General features: G+C 49.2%; 2 protein-coding genes across 2 annotated transcripts; one reads left to right on the top strand and one right to left on the bottom strand.

The window, feature by feature from the left end:
- Positions 1–74: 74 nt before the first annotated feature.
- Positions 75–15,651, top strand: BDW43DRAFT_299487 (histone acetyltransferase TRA1; the record flags this gene model as incomplete). The annotated part of the gene is made up of 46 exons (XM_032044729.1): positions 75–98; positions 211–552; positions 666–1,265; positions 1,329–1,682; positions 1,744–1,914; positions 1,969–2,096; positions 2,154–2,469; positions 3,764–3,809; positions 3,916–4,073; positions 4,174–4,917; positions 4,951–5,078; positions 5,109–5,688; positions 5,719–5,766; positions 5,806–5,859; positions 5,896–6,262; positions 6,302–6,447; positions 6,484–6,602; positions 6,636–6,771; positions 6,805–7,125; positions 7,162–7,230; positions 7,261–7,385; positions 7,422–7,547; positions 7,587–7,822; positions 7,859–8,068; positions 8,099–8,171; positions 8,211–8,260; positions 8,291–8,440; positions 8,471–9,054; positions 9,088–9,159; positions 9,193–9,237; positions 9,268–9,390; positions 9,421–9,540; positions 9,574–10,113; positions 10,147–10,188; positions 10,228–10,309; positions 10,340–10,419; positions 10,450–10,587; positions 10,624–10,671; positions 10,702–10,722; positions 10,765–10,833; positions 10,864–10,967; positions 11,004–11,430; positions 11,467–11,576; positions 11,610–12,366; positions 12,406–14,916; positions 14,968–15,651. 46 exons carry the CDS (start codon positions 75–77, stop codon positions 15,649–15,651), a joined length of 12,378 nt encoding a protein of 4,125 aa, XP_031901647.1.
- A 237-nt stretch (positions 15,652–15,888) lies between these two features.
- BDW43DRAFT_272999 (Saf4/Yju2 family protein) lies at positions 15,889–17,137 on the bottom strand. Its single transcript, XM_032041580.1, has 3 exons — positions 16,956–17,137; positions 16,781–16,883; positions 15,889–16,718 (listed from the first exon to the last, which is right to left on the bottom strand). The coding sequence occupies exons 1-3, from the start codon at positions 16,980–16,982 to the stop codon at positions 16,021–16,023; spliced, it is 828 nt and encodes a 275-aa protein (XP_031901646.1). The 5' UTR covers positions 16,983–17,137; the 3' UTR covers positions 15,889–16,020.
- Positions 17,138–17,347: the final 210 nt, after the last annotated feature.

Genomic DNA, 17,347 nt, shown 5'->3' with positions numbered 1-17,347 from the left:
AGCGTGCGGCATCTTGCTGCACTGGCATCGAGATCGCCGACCGAGTACATGTGGCTATTCGAATATCTGCGACAATGAAGGGTTTCAGACAGAGAGTGGTAAGTTGATAAACTCCTCGCCGGCTTGCCTGTTTCCCGTCTGGACCTCGCCCCCCCCCGCCTCGCCATTACGACAGCCGCGAGCCTCCATCCTCCCAGCTAACCGTCCCAGCACGAGCAGTTGTCGAGGGCAAAAGATGCAAATAAATCCTCCAAGAAGAAAGATTCATCCCACTCGTCATCCCAGAACCAGGCGTCCCTAGGAGTCAACCAGAATCAGCAGTCCTCCTCTCCGAAGAACGGCACCCCGACGTCCTCGACAACGTCCGTGAATGATACAAGAGGGAAGTCTCCCGATAATGCGGCGCAGGCCGGGGTATTCCCCCCAGGTCAGTACTATGTTCCTCAAGGCGCAGGCGTCGCTACTGGCCAGCCGGTAAATAATGGTGGTCCAGCAACTCCGACGAAACCAGGGCAGATAGCTCCCAGCGTGGTTATTAGTCCAAGCGCACCGGTGAGCCCTTCCCTTTGACCCCGTTCACATCCCCTTGTTGAGGCGACCTGATCTTTGCCTCGCGTTGGCTCCTCCCGCTGACTCTTGAACCTTTTTTTTTTTTTTTCTTTTAGCATGTCCCTCCCCCCGGCGCCGCCGAGACAATGCCAGGAGACCTAGCCCCTCCAAGAAAGTCCCATGTCTTCGACCGCCTCCAGACAACACCCAAGGATATGTCCGAAGGGATCCGGACCCCCAAACGTCAGCATTCGTCGCGGTTCGATATCTCTGATCAGCGCCAAAGAGAGCTGGAGAAGCTTCCGGGCTTCCATGAAGTGCCGCCCAACCGGCGTCAGGAGCTGTTTATGCAGAAAATCGATCAATGCAATATCATTTTTGATTTCAACGACCCCACTGCCGACATGAAGTCGAAGGAGATTAAGAGACTGGCGCTCCATGAGCTCCTGGATTATGTCGCCAATAACCGCTCGGTGATCACGGAACCTATGTATCCCCGGGTTGTCGAAATGTTCGCCAAGAACTTGTTTCGTCCCATCCCGCCTCCTGTAACGCCTCAAGGGGAGGCATTCGACCCAGAAGAAGATGAGCCTGTTTTGGAAGTGGCCTGGCCGCATATCCAGGTGGTTTATGAGTTCTTTCTGAGATTCATTGAAAGCCAGGACTTCAACACCAATATTGCCAAGGCTTATATCGATCATCATTTTGTATTACAGGTATGTAGTCTGAATGGTGTCGGGCGAACGCAGAATGAGATCCGTGAGTTGACACTACCATAGTTGCTAGAGTTGTTTGACTCTGAAGACCCTCGGGAACGGGATTTCCTGAAAACCACTTTGCACCGGATTTATGGAAAATTCTTGAATTTGCGATCCTACATTCGCCGCTCTATCAATAACGTGTTCTTCCAATTCACCTACGAAACAGAGCGATTCAACGGAATTGCAGAGCTGCTCGAAATCCTAGGATCTATTATTAACGGATTTGCACTCCCGTTGAAAGAGGAACACAAACTCTTCCTAACGAGGGTTCTGCTTCCTCTGCACAAAGCTAAAGGCCTTAGCATGTACCACCCACAGCTGGCATATTGTATCGTGCAGTTTCTTGAGAAGGACGCGTCCTTGACCGAAGAGGTGAGATTTAAATCCGTTCGCTTCTAGGGATCCTTTGACCACCCACTAAACTCCCACTCAGGTTGTTCTTGGCTTATTACGCTACTGGCCCAAGGTCAACAGTACCAAGGAAGTGATGTATTTGAATGAAGTAGAGGATATTTTCGAGGTCATGGACCCGGCAGAGTTTGCCAAAGTTCAGGTTCCATTGTTCCAACAACTGGCCAAGTCAGTTGCAAGCCCCCATTTCCAGGTGTGTATCATTGTGGCATGTCTAATTACACGGCTCCATTGCTCACTCTAGCAGGTGGCGGAACGTGCTCTTTACTTCTGGAACAACGAATACTTTTGCAATCTGGTCAGCGATAATGTGGAAACTATCTTGCCAATTATGTTCCCGCCGCTGTATGAGAACTCGAAAGGGCACTGGAATCGGTAAATCACTCATCACACGGTCCATGATGTACCATGGTGGCTGACATCTAGACACAGCACAATCCATAGCATGGTGTATAATGCTATGAAGATGTTCATGGAAATTAACCCACAGCTTTTCGATGAATGCTCGCATGAGTACAATGAGCGGCAGAACAGTGCTGAGCAGCGTGAAAAAGCTCGAAAGGACAGATGGGAGAAGTTAGCAGCGCAGGCCAAAGACCGACAGAATGGCGTTCCTCCACCTCCTCCACCAGCGGACCTTCCTGTTTATGTGGACGAGGTTGATTCCATCGCTCAAGACAGCCAGAAGCGTCTCCATGCTTTGAAGTTGGATGACTCTGGCTCAGGGAAGGAACGACGGGGTTCAACGGTATGTTACTATCCCTGAGTGTCTGTAGAGTGATGTTTTGACACGACATTGTCTGCACCTCGATGAAATTTTTTGCCCCTGCCTTGTCGTTATCGTTTTGCTAAGATTTTGTCGCTTTTAATGTTACAGCAAGCGTGATTCTAACGTTGAAACGTCCGTTGCTCCAGAGACGGCGCCGCGACTCCCTTGATGATACTCGGAGGCGACGGAGTGGTAGCGGCAGTGAGTTTCGATCGCGCGACCGCCGACGGTCGATCGGTTCGAGTGCCGTGCAGATCATAACACGAAGCAATTCTACCAAGTGACGGACGGTCTATTTGATGGTATTCTTTTATTTAGATTTCCCACAATGATGGCATAGCGACTACGAGCTGCGACGAGTGTGTTTGTTTCCACTTGGTTTGACATTCGATCAGAACCCCCTGCCCGCACCTTTCAACCTCCATCTCCTTCCTATCTTATTTCCTTTTCCTCTTTCCTATTTCATTTTGTGTACATGGCTTTCAATATTCTTCTCTCCGCGCGCAGGGCTATTTTTGTGCCCGTGATTCAAAGCGGACGTTTGAGTTGGACTATTAGAACTGTGTTCGGGTCTGGAAAACGGGTGCAAATGGCGTTTCCCTTAGTCGACGTTGATGTCGATGACCTCTTTTGATTTTAAAACATGAAGTATTTATGGCATAGCAGATTAAATCCACCACTGAATATGCACCTCGCTTGTGGTAATGAAACACGTGCTTCCAGGGCGATGCCCCTGTCCTGGGCCTACGGGCACTGGCGGATGATAGGGGGAATAGCCGAAGGGCGGACCGTAGACGCGCGCCTATCGGAGAGGAGAAATAAAGTACCGGGATTACCTATTACGGCCTAGCGTGGTCGTTCGGGGTCTCTGCGATACCCGCGTTCTCGCTGCTCTTTCTGTTCCGTCAGTTTGCAGGCGTGAATTTGCGCGCAGTTCTTGACCTTGATACCCTCCACTTTCCTTCCCCGCCCTCCCTGTATTTCCCTCTCAGTACGCTCTTTAATTAATTCCTTTTCCTTCCTATGGCTTCTCTTTAACCGGCGAGGGGAATTAATGACTCGATGATTGCGTTCTTTGTCCTGTCCGATGAAACGTCTTCCGCCACATGGTAAATCGAGATAGCCTATTACTGTCGCTATCCCGCACATGAGCACAACGTACGAAGCGGACTGTGCTGGCGCCCAACTCCTAGCCGGCCCCGTGGCCTGGCAGTAATATAATTGATTTAACCTGTTGAAAACTCCTCTGGGAGGAGCTTCGCCGACTATGGAGCGCAATATCGACATTTACGCCAGCAAGCTAGGCGATGAGAAGCTTGGTATGTGGGATATTTTCTCGTCTTGGGGGAATACACCGGACTAAGGCTCGGAACTTGCCTTGGGAGAGACCCGCGGAGCTTGCTGGCCTTGCTGACTGTCGTCTAGATATCAAAATTCGGGCTAACGTCGCGGTTGAACTACGAGATAATATCGAGCCACTATGCTCCGGTTCGAGCTATCCGATATTCCTTTCAAAGCTATGGCCGGTGTTCAAGGGTATTCTGAAGGGCGAGCCGGTGTTCACAAACTTATCGTTCGAGCAGGTGAGTCGCTTTAGTTGGAGATATTGTCATATTATCGTACCTAGTTAGGTGGTCGGCGTACGTTGCAGGGTTGGCGCTTACACGTTGGGATCTCAACTAGAAACTACGCAATTGCGTTCTCGAGACGTTACACCGGCTACCAATGGCCTCCCCCGATGTCGAGCCCTACGCTGCGGATATGTTAGACTTTTTGATGGACCTCGTGCGGATTGAGAATGAAGAGAATGCTGTTCTATGCATGAAGACTATCATGGACTTGGAACGAAACCAGGCAAAGGCTTCGGCCGCCCGCGTCCAGCCGTTTCTGGAGCTCATTCAAGAAATGTTCCAGACAATGGAACAGGTTGTCCGCGATACCTTCGACACACCTAGCCAGGCTACACCCTCCGGCATGCCTTCAACACCAGGTGCAACGGCTCAGAACTTCCAATCTCCTCGACCTAGTTCGCCGGCAACTTCAGTTTCAGACCTCGGCCCGTCAGATCATCAGGGGAACAATGTTCTACTCAGGGGAATGCAGTCGTTCAAGGTTTTGGCAGAATGTCCGATTATCGTTGTCTCCATCTTCCAGACCCATCGAAACTCCGTAGGGACGAACGTGAAGCTTTTTGTGCCCCTGATAAAGAGCATATTGCTTCTGCAAGCTAAGCCACAGGAGCGAGCCCATGCGGAGGCGGCCGCGCAGGGTATGATATTTACCGGTGTATGCAAGGAGATCAAGAACAGGGCTGCCTTTGGCGAATTCATAACAGCACAGGTGAAGACGATGAGCTTTCTAGCATATCTGCTGCGCATGTATGCCCATCAGCTCCAAGATTTCCTTCCTACGCTGCCTTCAGTGGTGGTCCGTCTTCTCCAAGACTGTCCAAGGGAAAAGTCTAGTGCGAGAAAGGAACTTCTTGTTGCAATTCGTCATATAATCAACTTCAACTACCGCAAGATCTTTCTGGAGAAAATTGACGAGCTTCTTGATGAGAGAACTCTGATCGGAGACGGACTTACTGTGTACGAAACAATGCGACCTCTCGCCTACAGCATGCTCGCGGACTTGATTCACCACGTACGAGACCATCTGACTCGTGATCAGATCCGGCGCACTGTCGAGGTATATACTAAGAACCTCCACGACGATTTCCCAGGGACAAGCTTCCAGACAATGAGTGCCAAGTTGCTTTTGAACATGGCGGAAAAGATCTCCAAGCTTGACGATAAGCGAGAGGCTCGGTATTTCCTTATCATGATTCTCGATGCGATTGGCGACAAGTTTGCGTCCATGAATTATCAGTTCGACAATGCGGTGAAAGTGTCCAAGGCGTTCAAGACAGGCAAGAAAGACATCGAGCCTTCTTCCGAGAGATATCTCGCCGATAAAGACCACCCCCCTGACTGGGACGAAATTGACATTTTTTCGGCTTCACCCATCAAAACCTCCAACCCTCGAGACCGAGGAGGAGATCCGGTCTCAGATAACATTTTTCTCTTCAAGAACTTGATCAACGGTTTGAAGAATATCTTCCACCAGCTCAAGAACTGCAACCCAGACCACATTCAGATCGATCCGAATAGTGTCCCAATCAACTGGTCAGAGGTCTCTTACGGTTATAATGCGGAAGAAGTTCGGGTTATTAAAAAATTGTTCCACGAGGGAGCTCGGGTCTTCAAGTATTACGGCGTAGACCAGCCACCACCAGATGTAAATTACTCTTCGCCCTTCGATTTTCTTGCGAGTCAGTATACAGCACCAATGTCACGAGAAGAAAAGGAACTTCTGGAGAGTTTTGGAACTGTATTTCACTGCATCGACACTGCCACATTCCACGAGGTCTTTCATTCTGAGATCCCATACCTTCATGAGCTGATGTTTGAACATGGCGCTTTATTGCATCTGCCCCAGTTCTTTCTAGCAAGCGAAGCTACGTCTCCCGCCTTTTCTGGGATGGTACTACAGTATCTTATGGATCGGATCCATGAAGTGGGAACATCCGATATGACAAAGGCTAAGATCTTGCTCAGGATGTTCAAGCTCTCTTTCATGGCAGTAACGCTCTTTTCAGTCCAGAATGAGCAAGTGTTACATCCTCATGTAACCAAGATTGTGACTAAATGTATAGAGCTTTCAGTGACCGCGGAAGAGCCTATGAACTACTTCCTTTTGCTGCGGTCACTCTTCCGCAGTATTGGTGGTGGTCGTTTTGAGCTCTTATACAAGGAGATCTTGCCTTTGCTAGAAATGCTTCTCGAGACGTTCAATAATCTGTTGGTTGCAGCTCGAAAGCCTCAAGAGCGCGATCTCTATGTTGAACTCACTCTTACTGTTCCTGCTCGTCTCAGCCACCTCTTGCCACATCTTAGCTATCTCATGCGTCCTATCGTAGTAGCACTGCGCGCAGACTCTGACCTAGTGGGACAGGGGCTGAGGACTCTTGAGCTCTGTGTGGATAATCTCACTGCTGACTACCTGGATCCTATTATGGCTCCCATTATGGACGAGTTGATGACAGCGCTTTGGGACCACCTTCGCCCACATCCGTATAATCACTTCCATGCGCATACAACGATGAGAATATTAGGCAAACTTGGTGGTCGCAACCGAAAGTTCCTTAACCATCCTCCTGAACTTATTTTTGAGCAATTTACCGATGACGCTCCTAGCTTTGATATCAAGCTAATTGGGCCTAGTGAGAAGCGGCCTTTTCCCGTTGGGATCGGAATTGATTTGGCAATTGGAAAGTTAATGGAAATCCCAAAATCGTCTGCAGCGCAGGCGTCTGATGCGTACTATAAACAGCAGGCATTCCGCATGATCTCGTCGCAGCTGAAACTTTATATTGGACCCGAAAATGTTCCAGAGGATTTGGCATCACTCATTCGGCTACACGCTAATGACCTCTTCGAGAACAAGACCACAGGCATGGCTGATATCCTAGACAAGTCGGAGCGGTCAAGCTCTATTCCCAAGAAGTTGTCACAGGAGGCTTCGCTAAAGAAGCTGATCAAGGCCTGCATTTTTGCTACCACTATCTCTGATTTGAAGCAAACTGCGACCAATTTTGTGGCCGATGTCTGCAAACATTTTGCTGTCGTTGAGGTTGGGCGAGCTCTTGCCCAGGTCAGACATAATCGTAAGCCGTTTGATGTTTCCAGTGGCGAGGGATCTGTATACCTGGACTCACGAGTCCTTGCTGAGGCTCTCGTCGAGAGCCTATCATCTGACAACGTACGTGTACGTGAGGGTGCGCAGGCAGCGATGCAGGTTATGAAAGACGCAGCTGGCGTCATCTTTGGATCGCCTGACCGTGTATCAAAGCTACCGTTCTTCCAGCATCTTGGCCGTGTCTTCTGCCATAGTTGTCATAGCGAAGAGTGGTTTACAAAAGCTGGAGGTAGCCTTGGTATCCATCTTTTTGCGACTGACTTGGACCTGGGCGATTCCTGGCTCTTCGATAAACAAGCTGATTTTGTTCGAGCATTGATGTATGTCATCAAGGATACACCCGCCGATCTACCAGCTAGTACAAGAATAAGGGCACAAGACACCCTGGACTTGATTCTGCGAAGGTGCTGCAAGAGCGTTTCCAAGGATGACCTGAAAAATGAGAAAAGCCGCCTCTATTCTTTGTGCGGATTTTTCGTCTATGAGCTGTCGCAGATGAACAAATATGTCCGTGAAGCCTCTCGTCGCAGTTTCTCAACCATCTCTGAAGTCCTTGAATGCCAAGTCCATGAGCTCATCTTGCCTGTGAAGGATCGTCTGTTGCAGTCTATCTTCAATAAACCTTTGCGAGCTCTGCCTTTTCCCACCCAGATCGGCTTTATCGATGCTATCACTTTCTGCTTGAGCCTTCATAATAACATCGTGACGTTCAACGATCCGTTAAACCGACTCATGCTGGAATCTCTCGCTTTGGCCGATGCTGATGATGAGTCCTTAGCGTCTAAGCCGAATGAGTTCAAGAATGCTGAGATGATCGTGAACCTACGTGTGGCTTGCCTGCGTCTTTTATCAATGGCCATGAGCTTTCCAGAATTCGCCAATACTCCCCAAAATACCAGCCGTGCTCGGATCATTTCTGTCTTTTTCAAGTCTCTTTACTCTCGGTCTCCTGATGTTATCGAGGCGGCAAACGCAGGTTTGAGAGATGTCCTCACGCAGACAAACAAGCTTCCAAAGGACCTATTGCAGAATGGTCTTCGTCCCATTCTCATGAACCTTCAAGATCCCAAACGCTTGAGCGTCGCCGGTCTTGACGGTCTTGCCCGGCTGTTGACCTTGCTAACCAATTACTTCAAGGTTGAAATCGGTGCTCGCCTTTTGGATCATATGAAGGTCATTGCCGATGACGCAATTTTGCAAAAGGTGTCCTTCAGTCTCGTCGAGCAGAGCCCACCGATGAAAGTTGTTGCTGCAATTTTCAATATTTTCCATCTTCTTCCCCCAGCTGCCACATCTTTCATGGAACATCTTGTTAACAAGGTATTGGATCTTGAAGACAAGCTCCGCCGGACGTCTAACAGTCCCTTCCGCAAGCCTCTTGTTAAGTATCTCAACCGTTATCCGAAAGAGAGCTTAGCCTTCTTCCAGGCTCGCTTCAAGGAGGAGCGATTCGGGCGATTTTTTGGCCAGGTTCTTGCTGATCCGGAAAGTGAATCCTTGCGTTCGGCAGTGGTTGCGGAGACTGATGGCTTCACTTCTGCTTTCTTCGGGCAGGAGTCTACGGATGGCAAGAACACTGCTGCGATAAACGGCATCTATGTTACCCATTCTATTTGCTCCTATGACTCGACAAAACGCTGGCTTGTATCCCATGCAGATTTAAGGGCTAAGCTTCTAAGCTCCGGGCGAGACCTTGAAAAGAAACTGCGCAATGACAAGTTACCAGCCACTGAACGGCTGAGAGTCGAGCAGGCCGAGGATCAGTTGATGGATATATTCACAATCTACCTGTCAGAGTCAACGCAAGATCTAGACTTCCTCTTCGAAGTTATGGATGGGCTGTCTGCAGATGAACTGAAGCGCACGCTGGCATTCCCGAAGTTCATTTATCGCCATATCATCACCAATGAATCTATTGACTATCGTCGCTCAGTTATTATGCGTTGTCTTGACCTGTATGGTCAGCGCACCTGCTCTCAGAAGATGAAGACTTATGCCTTTCGCAATCTAGTGAACCCTATATTTGCAATGGATGTCCAGACAACTTGGAATCACAGCCCTAACAGTCCCAAATTGATGGACAAGAGCATGACGGAGTTTATTCAGAGTCGCCTATGGAAGCCTCAGTTAGCGGACTTGAGTGAAGAGTCGAGCCAGTCCGGTGTTGACCATTCTCGCATGGAACTTCTTCAGTTGTCTGCCCTGTTGATCAAATACCATCATCAGACCGTGCAGGATTCCCGCAAGGACATTATCAAGTTCGCATGGAATTATATCCGGCTCGAGGATATCATTAACAAATATGGAGCCTATGTTCTCATTAGCTACTTCATAGCCCACTACGAGACGCCGTTCAAGATCGTGGTCCAGGTCTATGTTGCTCTCCTGAGAGCACATCAGAACGAGGGTAAAGCTCTTGTTACTCAAGCTCTTGATGTTCTGGCTCCCGTTTTGCCTGCTCGTATCATGACCGCGAGTAGCAACGCACAAGCACCAGATGCCCGTTATCCATTATGGGCTAAATGGCCACGGCGCATCCTAGCTGAAGAAACTGCGAACCTGCAGCAGGTGATGAGCATCTTCCACTTCCTCGTTCGCCAGCCGGATCTTTTCTATGAGTCACGAGAGCATTTTGTGCCTCTTATTGTGCCATCATTAATCAAGATCGCTGCTCCTCCAAACTCATCGAATGAGAGCAAGAAGCTGGCACTTAACCTCATAAACCTTATCTGGCAGTGGGAAGAGAAGCGTGTGAAGACCCATGCTGCTATGCCAAACGGGACTATCGAGTCTCCAAATACAAAGAAACGTAAACTCGAGGAAGCCCAGGGCACATCGTCTCCTTCACTTGCTCCGCCCAGTACCCGTGAACGCTCCGAATATATGGTTCCTCCTGATCTCCGAGCTGCATTGACAAAGTATCTTATTACATTCATCACGACTATCCCTGAGCGATTTACCGTTCCAGCTGCTCGGATCCGTGACCTTGCTTCGTCTAAGACACAGCAGCCTGTACTTACAGGAGACATGATTAAGAAGGCCATCCACTTGCTGAGAAACCTTCTGTCTCCAGAATACTGGGGTGATCTGGATATCGAACTCTATCAAAAAGTCACAGAGCCAATTCTTGCCGGGGAAAAAGCCGACAAACCCGACGAAAAGCACACCACGAGTATGATCAATGCTTTGCAAGTTGTGCGGGTCCTCTTGGCAGCTAAACAGGATGACTGGATTACGGCTCGTCTACCATTGATCCAGAAGCTCTTCGAGAAGCCTCTGCGTTCTGATAACCCGGAGATACAAGACTGTCTCCATGGCGTAGAGGATGACGTGGACATCTTCCCTAAGCTGCGCCCTCCAGTAAGACGCGTACTCGGTGCCCTCCCTGATGATCAGCCAGAAGACGAAGATGCCATGGATGTTGAAAATTCGCCCTCTGAGTTTGTTACGTATTTGTCAACCATCGCAACGGAGACGCTTTCGGCAAACAACTATGTATCTAGCCTCAATGTCCTCTGGACTTTGTCTAAAAATAAGCCTGCGGAGATGGACACTCATATCCCGCAGGTTATGAAGGTTTTCTCTCAGAAATTGGCGAAGGAACATGTAGCAGCTTCCACAACCAACCAAGGCCAGTTCCCTCAAAACGCTAAACCTGGAGAAGGGGTTCCAGATCAACAGGAGTATGAAATTGGAGTGGACTTAATATTCAAAACCATTGAGTTGATATCCGTGCGCATGTCACATCTAGGAGAACAACGGCGCCCCTTCTTGAGCGTTCTAGCTCAGCTCGTGGAGCGATCACAGAATATCAAACTTTGCAGTAAGGTGCTGGGTATGGTTGAGACTTGGATTTTCCACTCCAATGAATCTTGGCCCACCTTGAAGGAAAAGACTGCGGTTTTGCACAAGATGCTCCTTTTCGAGTCGAGACAAGACCAAACCATGCTCAAGAAATTTCTTGACCTTGTCATCAGGATCTACGAGGACTCCAAGATCACGCGAACCGAACTTACTGTCAGGTTGGAGCATGCCTTCTTGATCGGTACTCGGGCACAAGATGTCGAAATGCGTAACCGCTTCATGACCATCTTCGATCGGAGTCTGACACGCTTGGCCAGCTCTCGTCTTAGCTATGTTTTAACCTGCCAGAACTGGGATACCCTTGCAGACTCGTTCTGGCTTTCACAGGCATCCCATCTAGTTCTGGGCTGTGTGGACATGAATGCTCCAGCTAAGCTGCATTCTGACGATTTCACTCTTTATCCTCTATCGTTCCTGTTCGGAAGTGCAGACAAAGATCAAAGAAAAGCTGATGTAATGGTTGACACTCAACTCGAAGCGTTTGTGTCTGACCGCAAGCGATTTGTAGCAGATATCAGTGATGTCAGGACTAGAGATTTGATGGAGCCACTCTGCCAGTTGCAACATACTGATCCAAATGTTGCCTACACTCTCTGGACTAATCTTTTCACTATCTTCTGGTCCACCTTGTCGAGAGAAGATCGTATTGATTTGGAAAAGGGAATGATTACTCTGATCACACGCGAGTATCACCAGAGACAACTAGATAAGAGACCAAACGTCGTGCAAGCGCTGCTTGAGGGCGCTGTTCGCGCTAAGCCACGATTCAAAATCCCTCCCCATGTGATGAAGTATCTTAGCCGGACCTACGATGCTTGGTATACAGCTGCCGGGTACCTAGAAGAAACTGCCATTAACCCCATAATCGACACTCCGACAGTCCGCGAGAGCAATCTCGACGCGCTTGTGGAAGTCTATGCAGGCCTGCAGGAGGATGACTTCTTCTATGGTACCTGGCGACGTCGTTGCAAATTCGTCGAGACGAATGCTGCTCTTTCGTATGAACAGCAAGGAATGTGGGATAAGGCTCAGCAATTGTATGAAAATGCCCAGATCAAGGCTCGCTCTGGAGCAATGCCGTTCTCTCAAGGTGAATACTACCTATGGGAGGATCATTGGTTGATATGTGCACAAAAGCTGCAACAATGGGAGATTCTCAGCGACTTTGCCAAACATGAGAATCTGAACGATCTTCTTCTTGAGGCTGCCTGGCGCAACATTGAGAACTGGCAGAGCGAAGGCAATAGAGAGCAGCTTGAATCTCTCATCAAGTCCGTTTCTGATGCACCAACACCGAGACGTACCTTCTTCCAGGCATTCATGGCGCTACTCCAATACCATATCAAAAAAGAAAACCTTCAGGAGTTCAATGGTGTTTGCGACGAGTCCATTCAGCTGTCCATCCGCAAGTGGCTTCAGTTACCGAAGAGGATAACAAATGCTCACATCCCTATCCTGCAGCACTTCCAGCTGTTGGTTGAGCTCCACGATGCAAGCCACATCTGCACTAGCCTCTCGCAGACCAATGAGCGAAACCTGGACACAAAATCAGCCGAGCTAAAGTTGCTGCTAGGAACGTGGCGTGACCGCCTTCCCAACCTCTGGGACGATATCAACGCTTGGCAAGATCTGGTTACATGGCGTCAGCATATCTTCCAACTGATCAATGCAACATACCTCAGCTTGCTGCCACCACAGACCAACAATGTGGCCAGCAATTCCTATGCTTACCGTGGATACCATGAGACTGCATGGATCATAAACCGCTTTGCCCACGTTGCACGTAAACATCAAATGCCCGAGGTGTGTATCAACCAGCTTAGCCGGATCTATACACTGCCGAATATCGAGATTCAAGAAGCGTTCTTGAAGCTGCGGGAACAAGCAAAATGTCACTATCAGAATCCCAAGGAGCTGAATAGCGGACTGGACGTGATCAACAACACGAATCTCAATTACTTTGGGGCACAACAGAAGGCAGAGTTCTATACCTTGAAGGGCATGTTCCTGGCTAAATTGAGTCATGTCAGCGAGGCGAACGACGCGTTTGGCGTCGCTCTTTACTATGACCTGAGACTTGCGAAGGCTTGGTCCGAGTGGGGACAATACAGTGACCAGCGATTCAAGTCGGACGCATCAGATTATGAGTTAGCCAGTAATGCCGTAAGCTGCTACCTAGAAGCTGCAGGTCTTTACAAAAATTCCAAAGCTAGGAAGTTGCTCAGTCGTATCCTTTGGCTTCTTAGCTTGGACAATGACGAAGGTCGGGTTGCGGCCGCCTTTGAGAACTTCAAGGGAGACACTCCTGTCTGGTATTGGATCACCTTCATACCACAGCTTCTCACAAGTCTTTCACATCGGGAAGCCCGCCTTTGCAAGGCTCTTCTGGTGAAGATCGCAAAGTTGTACCCGCAGGCACTCTTTTTCTTACTCCGTACGAATAGGGAAGATATGCTCAACATCAAAAAGCAGCATGATCAGAAGCAGGAGAAGCTGAACCGTGCCAGGCAGCAGCAGGCCCAGGCGCACGCACAAGCTTCACCGCAACCCAAGCCTTCTCCATCCACTGCAAGCGGCTCGCCTGCGCAAAATGTTCATCTTCCGAACGCCAATACATCGACTCCCGTTCAAGGTCAGACGAATTTGCCCAACCAGCAGCAAGCCCAGAATCAAATCCAGCAGGGATTAGCTCAAAGCCAGAGTCCACAAATAAGCCATAGCGCCGGCCAGTCTCCTGCCCAGGGCCAAATTCAGCAGGCCCAGAACCAAGGTCAAGGCCAGGCTCAAGCTCAAGTGCAACCAGGTCAGGGTCAAACTCCAACTCAAGGAGGGCAGCAGCAAAACCTTCAGGTTCCTGGACAGAATGGGGTGCCGCAGCAGAACCAAAATGCTAGTACAGAGCCCGAGAAAGAGCCTCTTAAGAAGCCATGGGAATACTCAGATGAGATCATGTCTGGTCTCAAAACAGCTTTCCCATTGCTTGCGCTGTCTATGGAGACGATGGTCGACCAAATCCATAAGAACTTCAAATGCCCACCCGACGAGGATGCCTATCGTCTTATTGTCGCCCTCCTGAACGATGGACTGGCGTACGTTGGCCGCATGCCTGGTTCATATGCGCAGGACTTCAAGCTTCCTGCCCCGACGGAAGCAAATATCACGCGCTTCGCTGAGACTATCCTCCCGGCCCATATCCGCAAATCTTTTGAGGCCGATTTTGTTGTCAAGAAACCTACAATGTATGAGTATATCCAGAAGTTGCGGCGTTGGCGTGATAAGTTTGAAGAGAAGCTTGACCGCCGCCCTCAATCCCAATTTTTGGAGAGCTACTCGCCCCATCTCAGCGAGTTCCGATTTCTTAAGTTCGACGAGGTCGAGGTACCTGGCCAGTATCTGCTGCACAAGGACAAGAACCAAGACTTTGTCCGCATTGATCGATTCCTCCCTGATATTGATCTAGTCCGCGGCATTGGTGTTTGCCACAGGCGTTTGAAGATTCGTGGTCATGATGGTAGTGTGCATCCCTTTGCCGTTCAGCACCCAGCGGCTCGACACTGTAGGCGCGAGGAGCGTATTCTACAGTTGTTCCGTATTTTCAATGGGCTTTTGGGCAAGCGCAAGGAAAGCAGACGGCGAAATCTCTATTTCCATCTCCCACTTATGGTTCCGTTGGCGCCTCATATTCGTTTGGTCCGTGATGATCCCTCGTATATTTCCATGCAGGGTATCTATGAAGACTATTGCCGACGAATTGGAATCAACAAGGATGATCCTGTTCTCTTCACGATGGAGAAGATGAGGTCATTGGCAGAGACGAAGCAGAGTGTAAGTGATATTTCCACGCCTATCGATTCGAGTAAGGCTAACATCTCTCAGCGGACACCTGATCAACAACAGGTACTTCGAACTGAGATCCTCACAGCGATCCAGGAGAAATGGGTCCCTAGCCATATCGTGTTGGACTACTTCCAGAAGACGTACCCGAACTTCTCTGATTTCTGGCTCTTCCGCCGTCAATTTGCCTACCAATATGCAGCCATCGCCTTCATGACTTATGTGATGCACATGGGCAACCGGTATCCTAACAAGATCATGATTTCCAGGACGACGGGTGATATTTGGAGCTCGGAGCTGATCCCAGCCATCAACCCGACTAAGGCATTCTTCTACAACCCGGAGCAAGTGCCTTTCCGTTTGACTCCCAACATCCAGACATTGATGGGACCTATCGCCACTGAAGGTCTATTTGCTTGTGCATTGATGGCAATTGCCCGATGCCTAACGGAGCCCCGCCATGAGCTGGAACAGCAGCTTAGCATTTTCGTCCGAGATGAGATGATGTTCTGGGCTACAGCACAGCATCGTGGCGTTCTACCCGTGCCGCAGCTTCGTGATTTGGTATATAACAATAGCGATGTCATCGTCAACCGGGCCGTCAGTCTTGCCAGTCCTCCGGAAGGCAACCTGCCAGCCAATCAAACTACTGTCGACCTGATCTCTAAGGCTGTCAACCCTCAGCACCTCGCAACTTGCGATGCTTTGTGGATGCCTTATCTCTAGGCCCGGGACTTTTTGTTTTTCTGCTTCTTCGATGTATTAGTTCCTCGTACTTGTTTGGCGTTCTATTTACTCGGCGGATCGTGGAGGATTGTCTATGATTCTAATCAGCCGCTTGGGGTTTATTGCGGTACTACTTTACTGTTCTAGCGTGGCGCTCTGGGAAATATCTTTGATGGATATGCTTATGACTTGCTTTTTAATCGCTAGATGTTCTTGATTGCTTTTGCCATAGTAGCTCTACGAATCAAAATAATTTGGCAGTCAGTTCGTATCATTTAGTCATAATGCTCGTAGACAGCTATATCCCATGTAAACCCCCCCAGCCAAACGCCAAAGACTATCGAGATGTACAAATCCCAACGAAGAGAATCACACCAGCGATGGCTTCACCTTCTTCTTAATGCCCAAACTATTCGGCAATGGCTTCTTAGCCTTCTTCACTCGTACGAACGAAGGCGGCGCCTCACTCTGCTTGGGCTCCGGCGTAGCTCCGTTGGAATATTCATCCTCAACAAGCCTCTTCACCTTCTCCCCAGTCTCTGTGGTAAATGCCCTCCGCGCTGCCTCCTCGATCTCCTTCTCAGCCTTCAACTTCTCCTCGTCTACTTCCTCTCGCACGTGCGCAAGCGCCGCCTCGTCGCCCAGGGCTTCATTCCGCTCGATCCTGGCATTCCTGGTCCGAATCTCATCCAGCGCATCCGCGATGGCCATCTCCCTCTTCGAGTCATGCATTTTCTCCTCCAACTCGGCCATCTTATCCCGCTCCGCCCGTTCATGCTCCTCGTTATCCTCCTTCTCCAACCGATCCAGCAACTGCTCCTCCGTCTCATTATAGGTTTCACTCTTCGGGTCACGCCACGGCTCGAAATTTCGTTTTGCCCCCTTCTCCGCCGTGTAATCCATGTTCTTCGGATCCGTCTTGAATGTAATCTCGCCGCTACAACGCGTACATCTGATGTAAAAGCGATAGATGGGAATCGAAAAGTATTTCTCCTCTGTCGTCTCTTTGCGCGCGTTGAACTTGCGACCCTTGTAGATAAATTCTCCACACCCAGTACATTTCATAGCTTTTAAAAGATTCCGTTAGCTTGATCTCTGGTCTCATCATGCTGGAGGTGGCAAAACATACAGAAAGGTGCCATGAGGCGAACCGTTATGACCTTTGGACCACTTTGCCTGAGAGCTTTTGGCGTTCGCCCGATTGCACTTGGATCAAAGTCTGGCGGATAGTACTAAAAACAGTTAGTTCTTGTTAAGATTGACCTGGAATATCGGTATCCTTATATCAGAGAAGGGGAACGCACCTTAGATAGAACCTTTCTCTCGGACATTTTGGCGGGTTTGGGGGTGGGCTGTTGGTGTTCTGATTGAAGTGTGGTGTGGTCTGTTCAGTGGGTATTGAAATATATCTATTTCGAAGTCTCACGTTATGGTTTGGGAAAGAAAATGCGTTGGAAGGCGATTTGATATTGATTGATATCTGGATGATGTTTGGCCATTGTCACGTGGTTTCGTTAGTCAGGATGTCTTTTCTAAGCTCGGGGCTATTCCTGTTTCGGCGAAGATCTTGATATCGGCGCGGTGGTACCAGGATATGCCAGATCTTTACTCTTCATAGGCTTTATTCTTCTAGTAATTGTCTTAGTGCTGTCTAATTTATGGTTTGCCTTAAGATATATACCCTCCGCCTTCTTTT

The sequence above is a fragment of the Aspergillus alliaceus genome, assembly GCF_009176365.1.
Source record: "Aspergillus alliaceus strain CBS 536.65 unplaced genomic scaffold BDW43scaffold_15, whole genome shotgun sequence".
Classification (NCBI taxonomy): domain Eukaryota; kingdom Fungi; phylum Ascomycota; class Eurotiomycetes; order Eurotiales; family Aspergillaceae; genus Aspergillus; species Aspergillus alliaceus.
This window is presented reverse-complemented; position numbering and strand designations above follow the sequence as displayed.